Below are 17,392 nucleotides of genomic sequence, written 5' to 3' on the forward strand. Positions count from 1 at the left end.
CCACTGATCTAAAAAAATATATCATATACTAATGTCAATTTAATGTCTGAAAAAGTATTGACAGGCAGACTCTCGTGAGTTTTGTAATAGTAGGTGTTGATGAGGTTCATGCAGGTTCTGAGTCTTTATCAATGTGACCAGCAGCAGTCGCCTGTTTACAGACTGTTCCGTGTTAAAATGGCGGCTGGGTGAAAAAAGGGTCTGTCGTTCCCTGAATCTTCACAACTGTTGCGTCCCAGAAACAATGTCGTCATCAGCAGAGGAGGTGATGAGCGACAGCTCGTTCATCACCTCCTCTGCCTCTTGTGCTTCCCCCTCCCTCTATCCCTCTGTGGTATGAAATATCTTTTATTTTTTATTTTTCTCCAATGAGGGAAATTGATAAACTTCCAGGTGTTGTCAAGAAGATGTGAAATTGTTCCTTTTTTAAAAAAAATCTCATTCAACATGAATACTTCAGACATGTCCCCCGTGACCATCGACGGGCTCTTCAGACGCTCCCGGACACGCCCGAGTCGTTCACTGATGCTGGATGGTATCGGCTGTGAGGTCGTTAATTTCTGTTTTTCTTTTGCAATTCAAATGAAATGCTTCACTTTTCTACTTGGTAATAATTTCATTACCTCTGTTGCCAGCTTGCCACCAGCAGATGGGGCTATGAGATCAGCTGGGATCAACTCTCCTCCACACACACACACACACACACACACACACACACACACACACAGGAATCCTCCACTCAGCAAATGCAGTGTCTTTATTGAATGTCAAATCACCAGACTCGAACAAGCACTTTGTACGATGAGCTTGGAAACATACAAACGCGACATCGTTCAATACTCATTGTGTATGCTTTGTATGTCATTTTTAATGCACAGAAGGCAGTTGAGCTTGATTGTAATTCTTGCATGCTTGATTTTACGACGTACAGCATGTTGCTGTGCATGAGGGCGTGAAACACACACACACACACACACACACGCACGCACGCACGCTGACAGTTTCCACAAGCCTCTCTGAGATCCTTCGGGGGGGAACGTTCGACAGGAAATGCGCTCTCAGCCGCAGCAGGGAATGCAATTTGTTTTTCTCAGTACATGTATCAGCCCCAATCTGGCAGTTGGCAGCATATATTGAGGGAGAGAGAGAGAGAGAGAGAGAGAGAAACGATGCAAGAAGGTGACAACCAAGTGCTCTGTCAGTGTCCAAGAAGCGCAGAGGGACAGGGACAGGGAGAGAGAGATTTCACAACATCAGGTGGGACATGCAGACCACTGGTCGTCGACGAGCGTATGTCTGGTGGAGGTGTGAGGGGAGGCGAGGGGAGGCCCCTCTGGGGATGACGTGGCAGGGGGGGGAGGGGGAGGGAGAGGGACGGTCTCCGCAGGTGGAACCAGTTGAAGTGGGGGGGCCCAGTTGAAGTGGGGGGGGGGAGTGGTGGTTGTTGGAGGGGAAATTATAGAAAATTCAGAAGGTGGAGCTGGACTCCATCGCCTGGCAGATCTGGGCGAACACCTCATCCGGCGACCTCTCGGCGTCGATCTGCAGACGGAGACAAGAAACGGATGAGACGAGGCTTCTCTCCCCTTCCGTAAAAAAACACAAAACATCAATGTCTTCACATGTGGCCGAGGACAGAGGACTGCTGCACAGACTGAGGACCTGACAGAACCTGTTGTGGCATTTAAACACACACGCAGACACACACACACACACACACACACACACACACACACACACACACGCAGACACACACACGCAGACACACACACACACACGCAGACACACACACACACACACACACACACACACGCAGACACACACACGCACACACACGCAGACACACACACACGCAGACACACACACACACATGCAGACACACACACACACACACACACACACACGCAGACACACACACACACACACACACACACACACACACTCTTTCTCCAGCACCCGACGTGGCATTTAAACGTTCAAACAGCTCGTTTCAAAGGGACGGTCGCCCACCCCCCACCCGACCATATATTTGTGTGATCATCTACTGACCCTCGTGTCAGTGGAAGCCAAAAAAGGCACAGTGGGACTTTAGCCTCAGTGCTAAACACGCTGCAGCCTTTTCTACACATAACTGACATTCGATGCCAAAAATCTGGTGCAAAGACCAAAACACGCGGGGATTTATCGTGCTGTAGCTTTAAGAATGGGTTTTCATATTTAGTTTTGAAACTGTGACCAGTTGCTCATGTTGACACTGAAACTTTCTTGCTGCAATTTAAACCTCCTATTTATATCGGCCAAAATCCAGAGTCTGTGTTCTCTGCAGAAACGTAACAGCAGGTTCTTTGAAGCTGTCGAATCAAAAGGGTGATCACAAAAAGTTAGTCTTTTTTTTTAGCACAACAGTCCCTCTTTTGTGTGTGTGTGTGTGTGAGTGAGTGTGCGTGCGTGCATTCGTGTTTGAGTTCCGAGTTGCCTCATAACAGTGTCAAATAAAGTTTGAAATTCATTTTTGCACAGGAGGAGACCGAGCGGAGCCCCCCCCCCCCTCCCCCCATCACTCACACTGGAAGGAGGAGGGGCCTCTGTGCGTGGCCAGTATCACGCAGGATGACAGAAAAAAAAATGTCCAAAGCTTAGAGGAGTAGATGACCAGATGTTTCATGTGAACAGCCGGGTAACAAATGAAAGAAAAAAATCGGAATAAATAAATGGGAAAGAAAAAACCCCACAACAAAAGCAGGTTCATCCATTACAGCGTGTCAGCTTTGTGCCTGTGCCGCATTTGTCACGTGGACTTTGCTGCAGACGTGAAGGCCCGAGTATTTGTCTATGTCAAAAGTCTCTTCGGGGTTTGTTTGTCGCAGCGTCATTCGATTACTTGTCTCATATTCCTCCAGTCAGCCCACGGAGCCTGGTACGAGTACCGTTCATCATTATGTCTTGTGTGTTAAATACTCGATAATCCGGTCATGGCAACGCACAAGTACAACTCTGCCTGAAGGTCACGCACGGGAAATATGGGAAATAATGAGGAGGAGAACCGCAGACTACTGGAGCCGCAGTCTCACTGCTCTGCCACGCAAATCTTGTTGTGGAGGGAAATATTCCCGCAGACAATTTTTCCCAAATAACATAATCACTTCAAAATACGGCTCCGAGGGAATCGAACCCCGGGGGCCCCCCCCCCCCCCCCGGGCCCGAGGCATATTGAACTGTAGGCACGGTGCAACCACAGTGAGTCAGACAGTTGATGGAGAGGGGCAGAGCGGTCGTTACCGTGTGCAGGAGCCTCTTGTGTTCGTAGTGTGCCGCCAGCGCAGCCCGGCGGCCGTCGCTGCAGTGGCTCCCGTCGTCTCCGTCTCCGTCCACGGCGGCGGGACGGGGGCCGGGGCCGGGCCCGCCGCGGCACCGCAGGCGACCGGACATGGTGTCGGGCGAGCAGCGCAGCAGAACAACGGCGCCGGGTTCGCCCATCTGACGCACACCGACGGAGGCACAGGCAACAAAAAAAGAAGCAAAAGGGCAAAGGGCGGTTAAGGCAGTGAACCCCCGGGCTACGTCTTCACGAGCGTCACGACCCCGTGACGATGTGTGTGCGTGTTCTCTCTGACATTCTTCCACACTGACCCCCCCCCCCAAAGCCTTGGTCATTCTGAACACATCGTTTCTGTTTGCCACGCACTCCTATTGGCTACCATTAGTTTTTTGACCGCTCTTTGTTTCTCCCGCACTAACGGCACTCTTCTCTCCTTCTGACTCCTCTCTTCACTTTTGCACTCCGAACTTTGTGTCTGCTGGTCTTTTGTCTTTCTACTCATGTGGCCGACGCCGCGACAGGGCTGCCCTCTGACCTTGGCCTCGTACTCCTCCGCCTGCCTCACGTCCCTGGGAAAGCTGCTGATCACGAGACCTCTCCCCTGTCGTCCCGGCGACGCCACCGCCTCACACAGCAGCTCCAGCAGTGTGTCCTGGAGGTCACACACACACACACGCACACACACACGCACACAGAGGGGTTAGTTGACTGAACCGCTATCACTTCCTTATACAATTCAAAAGGGCAGCACGGTGTTTTTTTGGGGGGGGGGGGCATTTTGTCAATTTCATTGTCTTGACCTTCTCCAAAGCCGGAGATGCTTTTCACTGTACATTCAGTATTTCTTCGTCTCTTCCAGCACCGGGCCGCACGTGCAGCTCGCACACCCATGGGAGATGGCGAGCACTCCACGACTTCTTTTTTTCAAAACACATGAAATATTAAGGATTTCTTGGAAGTTGGGCCTCGGCCCAGGCGGCTGAGAGTAATGGGTCTGCCTCTGTCTGTTTTTAAAGTGCTTGCGTGTCTGTGACTCTGTGTGTGTGTGTGTGTGTGTGTGTGTGTGTGTAGACATGCAAGTAGCACACAGGTGGCCGCGCAGGAAGCTAATGTGATTACAGTTGACGGAGAATATTGAAATGCACTGTCTTGTGTTGCCAGGCAACCGAACGGTAACAGTTTTCTGTCACCGTGATGATTTCATCAATTTTTTTTACATTCGACAGCGAGGCTCGGATAACACTCTGAGATAAAACCCTTCAGTGTTTTTATTATTATTAGTACAGTAGCTTTTTTCCGTGTCCTGTTGTAAACCTGGTGAGGTGCACTTCAGTAATCCTGGCGTGGGATTACTCATCGTGCACTCTCTCTCTCCATAACTATCTCGCGCTCACACACACACACACACACATAAAAATGAAATAAGCATTTAGCGGTGAACACATGGGGCATGACCTTAATGCGCCGTAAGAAGCTTAGACAGCTGAGCCACTGGCTTTCTCTCCAGAAAAGTAAATCTGTGCGTGGGCGTCTTCATGTGTCTTTTTGTACTTTGGTTCCACGACGATCCACCACTTTCTGATCTTGAGATCGACGGGCGGCCCTTTGCCGTCGCATCGATTGCTTGCGTTGCTCACGCGAGCTCAGGTCTGACAAGTGGACATGCTCGGGAGTGGAAAACACGAGAGCCGCAACGGTTAAAATCGACGGAGCGGTTTGCAATCGACTTCTAAATTGATCGCCGGTGGCGTAGCGGTCGGCACTGTCCCCTCACAGCAAGAAGGTTCTGGGTTCGAGTCTCGTTTCAAACCAACCAGGGCCTTTCTGTGTGGAGTTTGCATGTTTCTCCCCGTGTATGCGTGGGTTCTCTCCGGGTTCTCCGGCTTCCTCCCACAGTCCAAAGACATGCAGAATGGGGTTAGGTTCATTGGAGACTCTGAATTGACCGTAGGTGTGAATGTGAGAGCGAACGGTCGTCCGTCTCTGTATGTGGCCCTGTGATAGGCTGGCGACCTGTCCAGGGTGAACCCCGCCTCTTCGCCCAATGTCAGCCGGGGTTGGCTCCATTCCCGCCGCAACGGAGCCCGATAATCCCCAGTTGTCGCCGAGAGGTCCTCAGACTGAACGTTACGCCAGTCTGCCTCCTGCACACTGAGGCCATGGATGGGCGGACGCGCCGTGCGTACACAGTAGCACCGACGCAAACCTCCCATCAGACACAGTGGAAAGTAGAAACGCAGCAGATGCATCTGGTGAAGAGGTAGAAGAGGAAGTGCTCGTCGCATTAACCTTTGAATGTAGTTTTGTCGATCCCCCCCCAAAAAAAAAAAATCATACGGGAGCAATTTTTTGATGAATAAACATGATTTATTCATTGAAAGGATATTTCCCGCTTCATGAATTCTGTGAAGCTGCTTCTGGCCTGTGGCTCAGGTCGACTCGCTGCCCCCTGACGAACGTGCTCATGTCTTCTCAGTGAATGTGATTTTCCCGCCGAGACCCCACGGAGTTGTAGAGCCTTCGTCTGGTACGATGTGTTTAAGTGTGTAATCTTTGTGAAAACCATTTTTGAACACACTTGAATGCATAACAGTTCAACCCTGCCCCCCGCTCCTCTTTCATTCTTCATTAGATTATTCACTGGCAGGAAAAACCTGTTAGATAGTTTATCAGCTGGTCTTTTTTTTTATTCTTTTTTTTTTTTAATAATCCGCGGAAATAACACCGATATTCATTCTTCTACCCTCGGCTGTCCGTCTCCATCAAATGATAATGTGTCAGATCTTGTTCAAAAAAAAAAAGAAAAGATTATTCTGTTGGCCTCGGTTCACTGCTCAGTGCTCACCGCTCTGCCCAGACATCGCCTGTCAATCAAAAAAAAGTGTGGGTGGTGGTGCTGTAACATCTCTGTTCTTTCATTTTCTCTTCATTTATTTTTGCAGTCTCTTTTTGGTTTTTCTAAGTAAATGTATAAAAATGATGTAATATCTATTTGACATCGTGTTCTCATAGTGCTGTAGGTCTGAGATTATAGCTTGACCTGAAGTTGTATCTCACGGGCCAAAGACATTTTTCCAATGGACTGCGATTCTTAAAGAAACTTGCAACTCAACAGGTCAATTAATAAATCTATATTGAGATATTCCAAGATGTTGAAAACCTTTCACCATCTGTAAGAAAGCTGAGGAAAGCAGCATTTTAAACTTCTGAACGTGCGAGTCACGGTGGACGTGTGTCTCCACCAAAGACTTGACCACTTTCATCTCCTGGCGGAAGATTGATATCTCAGCCCAAACCTGCTCAGTGCCAAGACGCCTCAACTCAGCCTCATTTCACTGGTCTTTATGGAAAAAGGAACGTGCTCCCGTGGTTTTGCTCTTCGTTAGCAGATTTAATGAGTCGATAAACGAGTCCTGGTTCCACTTTACACATCGTGGCTGTGCAGCGTTACAAAGCAAGACTTCCACACTGACCTTGGGCAGCTGCTCCCCTCGCTCCAGGACGTCCCGCAGGCGGCGGCCTCGGCCGCTGTGAGACTGCAGCTCGTGGCACAGCAGGTCACCCAGGGTCACGTGACGCAGGCCGAACCTCTCCTCCATCCGCTGGCACTGGACAGCCTTCCCTGAGCCTGGACCACCTGAGGACACACACACACACACACACACACACACACACACACACACACACACACACACACACGGGTCTCGCTATAGTTGCAAATTCACTCTCTGATATAATATATTCCCTATTTCTAAGCTAAACCTTTAAAAAGAACAGAGTGTTAACAATCAATCAGCCCTTTGAAATTGTGAGAACCGCAGTAAACGTTCTCACAAAAATCGAGAAAAAACGTTTCAATCCTTAAAATGGTAAAAGTGTAGACAAAACCAAATATCTTTTTTCTTTCTTTTTAGCATTGACTGAACATTCACAGAGTAAATAGTGATTACTTATGACAGACTATAAATAAATATGAAGATCAGACACATGGATTAAAATAAAAATATCAAATAATAGCTTAAGAGCAATGTAGAGTAGACACACACACACACACACAGCAAGGCATCAGCGTGTGTGTGTGTGTGTTTGAGCGCAATATACAATAAACTCTCATGTGATAGAAGTATTAGAGTTAAGCAGTTAACTCTAATACTTTGTGTACAGAGACAACATCTTGTTGAAACAACGAAGGACTCAAAGTGCTGCCACAAAGCGTGAAGCACAGTCGATGAATGAATAAATAACCGAATAGATTAATTCAGTTTTTAATTAAATTCGTGTCTTGCCCTTTGGTTAAATAGAAATCACAAAAACTCCGAATGGCCCACAACAGAATTCACAAACCACTTATAGGAACCTTTATCTTATAAAAAGCATAGCATAGCATAAAAAACCCTAAACGAACTGAAAATATTGGTCTATGAAATGATTTTTATTAAATTGATTGAACACTGATTAAATACTTAATGAGCAAAAGAACAATGCTTTAAAAAAAAAGACCGACACTTCTACAGTTGGTCAAATTGAAAATCTACAATATCCCCAAGCAGCCCTCACGCCACAATGTTCACCCCATGTTGGTCCACACACACACACACACACACACACACACACACACACACCGTCCAAACCATTCACCTGCCAATTAATCAAATTCCCATTCGGGCAGATTTGTCCTCATGAGCAGAAGTCCTTCAGGTGTTTCCACTGGAGGCCTGCAGGTGTTTTATTGTACGCTAACTTCATTACACGGCCGCGAAGCTGCGGTCCATCGTCACCCAGCAGCCTCCAGCCCCGGTAATAAAGCTCGGACGCGTGCTCCATATTCATCAGCATGCTGCTCGGTGAGTCGCCGGCCTCCGACCCGCCTTCGGATCACAAGCGTCCTCATCACCATTTCCTCAGAGAGCACGGACAGATATGAGCGGGGCTCCGCTCATTTATTTCAACAGCTTTTTCTTATGAAAGGCTCTTCGCAGCCCACACCTTCTCACTCCAAGCATCCCTGCGCCGCCGAGCACTTCTGCCAGCGAGCGAGATAATGACCCGGCAGAGCCCGGATGGCCGAAACGCCGAGGAGCTTGTTAGAGACACTTGTTGTCAGTGGAATCAACCTCCACAGAAATCAGCTCTGTGGCTTTTTCCTCCCCGAGACCATGAGAAATTTAGATGACCGGACCTTGAGAGGCATCCACGAGGAATATGTATGAGGCCTCGGAGCTCTTCATTCTACTACAACTCTCCTCGCGTCTGTGTTGCTGATCTCAGGGTTTAGTTTTTTTGTGCAATTCAATGTTTTTTTCCATGAGTTTTTCTCAAAAGACAAAACATAACACGACATATCATTGTAGGGCAATCGAGGGCCAGAGAAACATCTCCGTAAAACAAGAAGGAAGACAAACAGATTCCTGTGTACAGTTGAAATAAACATGAAATAAACACAATATTAATTTGGGTAATGTTTGATTCTGTTGTTTATTTACTTTATATGAATCAAAAATTACACCCACCTCAATAAAAATGTCTAATTTCTTACATTTTTTCAGGTTTCCTTTGTACATTTTCAACTAAGGTGGAGGTTGGGAAGCATCTCCCTATAATTTAATCAAATTTGATAGAACTGAATCATAACGCAGTTATAATTATGAGTTTTCGTGCGACGAAGAGGTCATTTTGCTTTCGTCGATACGAAACTCTTCCACCGAAAGTGTAAAACACTTTTTTCAAATTCGATCACATGCAACTTGAAAGAGTACATGAGATGATGATGGTGCCATAATCTGTATTTTGTCGCCTGGCGTGCAAATGCTGTGTTTTATGCTATTTAATTAATGTGAACGTGGCAATGTTATGTACCTTTTGCAATAAAAAAATCTCAAACTCAGCTGCTCATGTGGAAGATGTTCGCACCGGGCTTGAGCACTTTGCAGTTTCAGGTGGTGGTTCGGATTGGACAAGATGAAGAACTCCGTCAGGTCGCGGCGCTGTGGCAGAGGTAATGTATGAGAAAGAGCCCAGATGGATGGAGATGAAGATGGAAAACCATGGCAAAGAGGGCAGAGGACCACAAAGAGAGGCTGGAAAAACTCTCTCCAGTAATGGAATTTGTGCATATGCAGCCGCCTGCTGCATAACTCGATTCTCCCGGGAGGTTTTCAGCAGGTAATACTTTCATATCGAGAAATAAAATCGGCCTGAATGACAAATGGGCTGCGGTGGAAAATAGGCTCCACCGACGGAGACTCTCTGTGTCGGACATCAGAGCTTTGTATTTCTACAGATTTATAGAGTATAAATACTTAACATTAAAATCCGTAACATTTATAGTTTCAAAAACTACAGAGATCGTAAAAGTGTACCATCAAAATGAGGTTTTAAACTGGATAAAGAGTTCATTTTTTAACTTTTGCTTTGAAATTCGCTGGAAGCATTTGGTAGATAATGCAAGTACACAACTCAATATAATATACAACATGGGTCTAGTCTTTGAGACATTTCTATGTGGACAATTCACATATTATAAGTGACTAATTCTCATTTACTCCATGAAGTCCAGAAAAACAACGGCCTTTCAAGTTGCTTTTTGTGTCTTAACTCAGTTTAAAAACACAGAAAGTTAAGTTCTATAAGATCAGATAAGATAGATCAGATAAGATCAGATAAGATAAACCTTTATTCGTCCCACAGTGGGGACATTTGGACATTACAGCAGCAATGTGGACTGAAGAATATAGAAAGAAATTTTAAAAAAAGCAATAGGTATTTACAAAATATAACAGAAAATATATATAAAAAAGATATTTAAATACTTTATACAGAGTATATGTGAAATAAATGCTGCAAATCCAATGCAAACGTTAAAGAGCACAATAGTATGACAAACTACATGAACTGATTATTATTCAATAAAATTATTATTTAACCAGTTAATATTATTGGTATTTGATTACTGAACTTATACTCGGTGCACTACTACTACTACTACTACTACTACTACTACTATGAACAATAGCTTTATTTGTACTTTTCCAAACTGAAGTAACAATGTGCTTTAACAGGGCAGCAGAAATTAAATCAAAATCACAAGATGATAAAATGCAATAACATTGAGACGACATCAAGTCCTTTCATTGGAAAAATCCCACGCTGGTTTGAAATGGGTTTTGCTTGTTAATAATTCCTTAACACACACACAATTTCCCTGAAGTGCCAAATTGCCAATGCGTCATTTCCAAACGAGTGACATTACCTCTGTCGTTCTCATTGCAAGGGTGGAAATGGTAATGTTGTACCGCAGAGAGGATGGAAATAGAAAGAGTGGAAGGGTGGATGAGAGCGAGAGAGAGAGAGAGGGGGGAGCGGCGGGATGAGAAGTTGAAGGGGAAGATGCGAACAGAGAGAAGAGGGGACTAGACACCAGTGAAACCTCACATTTAGCATTTCCCTCCGTCATCATTTCCCTCCCTGCCTCTCTCACCGCCTCGACTTTTTCCTCCAGTTATTTTTTTTTTTAGTGACGGAGGTGAACAGGAGAGCTCCTCTCTCCCGACCGATAATTAAAGCAAAACTAAAACAGGCATCAGCGTTTTGACTTGTTCTACCTGTTCATCAGTTGGAACCACAAGTGTCGCCGGGAACCTAAACGTCTATTGAACGAATCACAGTTCATCAGCTCTTTCTCTACGTGTTGTATGTAAAGTATTTTTCATAAAGTGGCACGTTGTGCTGTTTAACAAGGACTGCACCACCTTTTTTTATCATGAACTAAAACGCTTCTACAAGAGTTCTACACGAGAAGGAATCCAAGACCTAATTGAAATGGATTTTCAAATTAATTATCAACAAAAAATTTTGCTCAAAAAAATCCATTCACGCCAAGTGACTCTGAGCCCATCTCCACCTGATAAGAGAGTCTGACAGGTGACCTGCCCCCCCCCCCCAGAGCAGCAGCATCATCAGCATCATCAGCATCAGCATCATCAGCAGCATCAGCATCAGCAGCATCAGCATCAGCATCAGCATCATCAGCAGCATCAGCATCAGCAGCATCAGCATTATCAGCATCATCAGCATTATCAGCATCATCAGCATCAGCAGAATCAGCATCATCAGCATCAGCAGCGTTGGGAACGAGCGGACAGGAGGAGACGTGGCCATGAGCTCGTCTACGCAGGAGCGAGGAGTCTCGCTGCGACAGGGAGAGTCGACAGTGTTTTCAGTGTCAGCGTGATGTCTTGACGTGGCAAGAAAGAAAATGTGTCCTGTGAGGTAACGCAGACCTTATCACCGCAGCAGCAGGTACGCCCGCCCGTTCACACCCTTCAGTATCACATGGGTTCCCAGTTTTGTTCTACTCGCACAACATCATTTGGACCGTTGCGTTATTCCTCGGCGTGAGACACTTTGCAGACTGGGTTTTCAGGTGAGATAAAATGGGAAACAATATTCGTAGAGAGTAAAGTAAAATGGGGATCTAGATAGTTTCATATCTCAGTTGCCACCAGCAACCTGCAGGCAGAGCGGCGGGCGGCGAGAGGTTCGAGAGCGATCTGAGGAGGCCGGCGAAAGATTTCTGCCGATGAAGACCAGTAGTCCAAAACTGGAAAATGCACTGGGAGTGATGCAACAGCTAAATGTTAAATCCAAAAATCTATTCATTTAACGTGTTTGCTTTTGGCTCAGACTAGGATCCCATGACGTGACCTTGAGGATAAATCTCATCCAAACTGGATCAACACTTCCTTAGTCATCTCTGTGACTGAACAATACACCCGCCACCCACACTGATGGTTACTATGAAACATAATAAAGTCATGAATAGGAATTTTTATGCGCGTGGCATTTTTTCTCCAGTTATCCGCTCGTGCCGAGAAAAAAGCTGCCGGCTCCTCCAGACGTCTGTTTTCTGAAAATAACAAGACAAACCGGCGCAGAGCGCAGATCAACGGGGGATTTGTCACGTTCCTTTCCCAGCAAAGGGGATTTGGAACACTGATACACACCAGCGGTCTATAATCAGCATGGGCGCGCAAAGGGAGGTCACACAAACCCGGCTGAATAATCTTTTTAATAACTGCGTCTTCAGTGTTTTCCCTGGTAGCAGAGCGAATAGTGGCTGACGGAGACAATATCTCATTAACCTTCATCTGAGCGGCGACTGCCTCGCTCTACTGTCACGGCATATTAATCAGAGATGGACTGCGGCTGCTGTCAGGACTTTTTGGTTATTGCTTGTTGCTTCTGGTTAACATTCAAGTCCGCAACCGCTCCGCTGTGATCCGTCCATCCATCCATCATCCCACCATGTACTGTATCACCACTTCTCCGGCAGATCGTGGTTCCATCCTTGCGTCGGCCAAACTCGAAACCCTGTACAGTCGGAAGTGAACCCGCCTCTGTTGTGCCTGCCGCGCTCCATCGGTGCCTCGCCCGTCTCCGGCGCCCCGCTGCCCTGAGCGGTTCTGGCCGCGCTGCCTCACTCCTCCTGCAAAACTCTGCACCCGAGTGGGATTAAGTTGTCAGCAACACTTCTGCGATTCCAGTTCAGCCCTTTACGCATTTGGCACATCCTCTATTCTTCCAGATTTTTTCATAAATACATATATGCTGCATTCGTCCACAACCGTAACAGCTATTTGATTCGACTTACTAATATGAGTCAACAATAACCGAACACACGGACTGACCACATTAGTAGGGTCATGAGAGTGTTACACAGCAGTCAGCCAAAGAGCGATCTGCGTTCAGCATATGAATATCAATATCAATCCATGGATGTGGTCGGTTGTAATGAGGGTGGCATCAAACACAGCAGACATTTTGAAAACAGGACCTCCAGACAGCATTACATGAAAAATGAATAACTGCACACTCTCTTTATGAATTTATTCAAACTGGCTCATCAAACCTGACAAAGGTGACGCAGCAATTATCTCAAAACTGGTTATCTCCCCAACATTACAGCAAATACGTACTTCTTTCGCAGATAGAGCATGATTAATATAAACATACATTTACTGACGGAAAGTGAAATATCACTTTTAAAACCTGCGGGATAAATCAATAAATGCGATTTTCCCTTTCTTCGGCGATGAAGAAATGCCGTCAGCTCCGCGCTCTCATTTTGACGGCTTTTGTGATGGAAGTTTTTGACTTGAGTTGAACTTGGATCTTCTGTTCTGCTCATATATAAAAAAAAAAACCCCAATGTCTTTGTCTTCTGCTGACGGACGGTGTTTTAAAACAAGTCAGGGTGACTCCACGGGAGCTGAGAAACTTTTGAATCACCTCATTAACTTCCCCTGCTCACGACTGATATCCGCGAGACCCCGTCACGAGTCTGTCGATCCACTTTGAGCGAAGCAGCTGAACGCAGCTTTTCCATCAGAGCCACGGGCTTTGAGGTTTTACGAGAGAAATGTCGGCGCAGCTGATCGACCGATCCGCCACGATTCTGGCACTTTCTGCAACGCTGTGTCTGTCGGCGTGTGTGTCAGAACGAGGCGGGTTTAACCAACAGTCAGCAGCATGCTCATTATCATTCAATCATCGTGTGTGTGTGTGTGTGTGTGTGTGTTGAGTTCCACCACATGTACGTACCAATCATGAAGACGACCTTTGGTTTCCTGTGTTCTGTGCTATAACCTGTCAAAGGAAAGAAAAATCACACGGCGCAGATCAGCACATGTACTGTACATGAAGACGCACACATACACATGAATAATTACAAATAATTCACATTCAGCTGGTTTTAACGTGATGCATCACCACGTGTGACATCGGACTTTAATTTGGACCAATGAGGAGAGCGTGCAGTGTTTTTACTGTATCTCACGTCATAAACGCAGCTTATGCAAATTCGCGGGCCTGCATGGCGACTTAATGCAAGGGTTTTTCTCTCATGCAATCACACAGACATGCTCTTCATCTTCCTCCTCCTCCTCCTCCTCCTCTCTGTCGTCTGCAGTTAGCCGACGCGAGAAACATCCAATCAAACTGACGACGGCGAATCTACAGACGAGTCCTCCTCCCCTCCTCCCCCTCCATTGCACAATCAATATTGTTGATTCACAGGGAGGCTGATGAGAACGCACACACACACACACACACACACACACACACACACACACACACACATACACAGTAAAGGCCATGTAACTGTTATCCACCAGACGCTTGAATGAGCCGCTCCCTGCTGTGTGTGTGTGTGTGTGTGTGTGTGTGTGTATGTGTGTTAGTGTTAGTGTGTGTGTGTATGTGTGTTTGTGTGTGTGTGTGTTTGTGTTCGTCTGTGTGTGTGTGTGTGTGTGTGTGTGTGTGTGCGTGTGTGTTCGTCTGTGTGTGTGTGTGTGTGTGTGTGTATGTGTGCGTGTGTGTGTGTATGTGTGTGTGTGTGTGTGTGTGTCTGTGTGTGTGTGTGTGTGCGTGTGTGTGCGCGAGCGCGCGCGACGAAATTGAATGCAGTCGCCTGCTGCTAGTTTATGAAAGAAGGCAGAAGGGAATAAGTACCTTACATCATTACATAACAGCTGATAAAAGTTCTGGTGATAAGACACGATTCTGCGTTGTCACAGAAGACTGTTCATGCAGACAATCGCTCGGAATCCGTTATTTCATCCACTCACTCTCTGCGGCTCCTTCAGCGTAACCAACGTCTTCCTCCTCCTCCTCCTCCTCCTCCTCCTCCTCCTCTTCAACCTGGAGAGACGACAGAGATCCACATCAACGTACCAACCGGTGGGATAGGGTGCATGGTGGCAATAGTGGGGTTTATAATACACCTGCCTTTGTTTTCCTGAAACCGTTGTGTTTGCATTTGATTAATCTAAGAGCAAAAATTGGGACTATACCAACGCCACAGATGTATGGACGGATCATCAGAGACGAGCGGGCAGGCGGGATCATCGGGTGTCCACACACTTGTGGGCGAAGAGCGATGGGAAAACGAGACAAAGGAAAATCTACAGAGCTTACACACACATTGAGAAAGTATTTGGCGACAGAGGACGGGAAAAAAAGGAAAAGAAGACGAAGAGACCACTGAAAGAAAACAAGAGCGAGTGCCGAATAAACCCTCGGCCTCCCCGGAGCAAACATACGGTCTGAGCCCGGAAGGACGACCGGAACTCAGCTGCACTCGCAGACACGTCAGAGTCCAAGTGGGGCAGAAAGATGACCGGAGGGGCCGTTTCCTGTTTGGTTCTTATCTGCTATAAGAAGAAAATCTGATTGAGATTTCACTCCGAGGCCACTTTTCTAAAAATAGGTCGCATTTGCGGCAGGTTTCCATGGTTATCCTCCTCGGAGTTGACAAGGGCGCCGGTGCCCCTCTGGCACAAATGACCTGCTAATGACCGGAGTTGCGGCATTAAGAGTTTCATGATTTAGGTCTGGTCGCAGCGGGGGAGCAGCACGTAAAAGCGTGGCTGCGTGACTCGTGCTGAAAAGAAAAGGATTTGAAAGGGGAAAAAAAAACCGACCGATTCCCGCTGGGATCGTTGTGACGAGGAGAATAATATTCAGAGCCACGGCTGAAGCGACGCAGCCAGGGAACACGAGTCCTCGTGCATGCGGGGGTGCGGCGGCAGACGCCGGCGGTCGGCGAAGGACGAGAAGAAGTGGACGGCGGAGAAAATGACGACCTCCCTTGACATTTGTATCTCTCGCCGCCGCTTCCCCTCGCGTCGCCCTGGCACCGACTCCTAATGGCCGTCGGCGGACGAGGGGGGTCGAGTGCGGCCTCTGTCCGTGTTGAACAAATGGAGGCGGCGCGGGGGGAGGGCCGGGCGCCAACGTGGACGCCTCGGCATGCGGGGCCGCCAACTGGTCGGGTGACTCAGAGAGAGAAACAACATGACATGACGGAGACAAGACGTTGTAAACACACACACACACACACACACACGCACACACACACACACACACACACACACAAACACACTCACACGCACACGCACACACACACACACGCACACACAAACACACACGCACACGCACACACACACACACACACACATGCACACACACACAAACACACGGACGCACACACACACACACACAATCACACACACACACACGCACACACACACACACACACACACACACACACACACACGCACGCACACGCGTGCACTCGGAAATATAAGAGCGAAGGAAGGACGTCGATGCGGCATGTCGGTGACATAAGTGATCATGCAACGCATGTATGTGTCATAGACACACACACACACACTTCTACAAAAAAACCCGTCCCCACACAACACCTGTTGTCGGTGGGTCTTCACAGATCCTGAGCGCGAAGGGGCTCAGATCTGCAGACTCACGTGTCAAAGAGTCTCTTGCGATATGCACAAATCCTATTACTAATCGCCGTATGAAGCCAACGGGGGGAAATTCCCCCGAAGGCCGTATTCTCCGGAATGACCAGCAGGGGGGGCCACTCCACTGGTTGCGTAAAAAACAAGTCGGTTTCTATAGAAATCCACGAAATCGATTGTTTTTATTCTCTAGAGCACTTTGTGTCACGGCGTCGGTGTGAAAAGTGACAGACGTATACAGTCTGATTGATTGATTTTATAGTAAGTATTAAGAGACAAGGTGAAAAATGACAGTCAAAGCTACAGAGAGAGACTATTTACTGGAATACTAACTAACCCCAGAATATCCAAACGTCTCCCCTGCTGAGGAGAGCGACAATGAAAAGACTTAATTATGAAGAGCAGCAAAACCTCTATCGGGCATCAACACTCCCGAGACGACGAATGTACCGAAGAGGAAAAAGGCAGAGAGCCGAGCATTTTGTTTCGAGACAATGGGAGCATTTGAAAAATGAGTCACAGGTCGGAGTTATGCTCCAGGATGACGTGGAGGGAAAGATGCTCGTCTGCATCGTCAGCGACGGCATCCTCCGGCTCCGGACGTTCTGGCCCAGGGGTTCACCCTTCGTACATCCCTTGAGAAGGGAAGTTTGTTCGATTGTAAAAACTGGGGCGAGAGAGTCAGAGCCGAGGATGTGGACTTCGTCGCATCGTTAGTGCCGGTTCAAAATTTGATTTCTGTCATGGCATAGAAATG

The 17,392-nt window shown here is 47.2% G+C and overlaps 1 protein-coding gene across 2 annotated transcripts in view; it reads right to left on the reverse strand.

The window, feature by feature from the left end:
• Positions 1 to 739: 739 nt before the first annotated feature.
• The window catches only part of ak5 (adenylate kinase 5), a 45,148-nt gene continuing 28,495 nt past the window's right edge, over positions 740 to 17,392 (reverse strand). For both annotated transcript variants that reach the window (XM_035632996.2, XM_035632995.2), the window contains 6 exons: positions 14,944 to 15,016; positions 13,919 to 13,963; positions 6,793 to 6,956; positions 3,855 to 3,971; positions 3,280 to 3,477; positions 740 to 1,542 (listed from right to left, as the gene is read on the reverse strand). In XM_035632996.2, coding sequence (XP_035488889.2) covers positions 1,468 to 1,542; positions 3,280 to 3,477; positions 3,855 to 3,971; positions 6,793 to 6,956; positions 13,919 to 13,963; positions 14,944 to 15,016 — 672 coding nt within the window. In that variant the 3' untranslated portion in view covers positions 740 to 1,467. The remainder of the gene's footprint in view (positions 1,543 to 3,279; positions 3,478 to 3,854; positions 3,972 to 6,792; positions 6,957 to 13,918; positions 13,964 to 14,943; positions 15,017 to 17,392) is intronic.

The sequence above is a fragment of the Scophthalmus maximus genome, chromosome 5, assembly GCF_022379125.1.
Source record: "Scophthalmus maximus strain ysfricsl-2021 chromosome 5, ASM2237912v1, whole genome shotgun sequence".
Lineage (NCBI taxonomy): Eukaryota > Metazoa > Chordata > Actinopteri > Pleuronectiformes > Scophthalmidae > Scophthalmus > Scophthalmus maximus.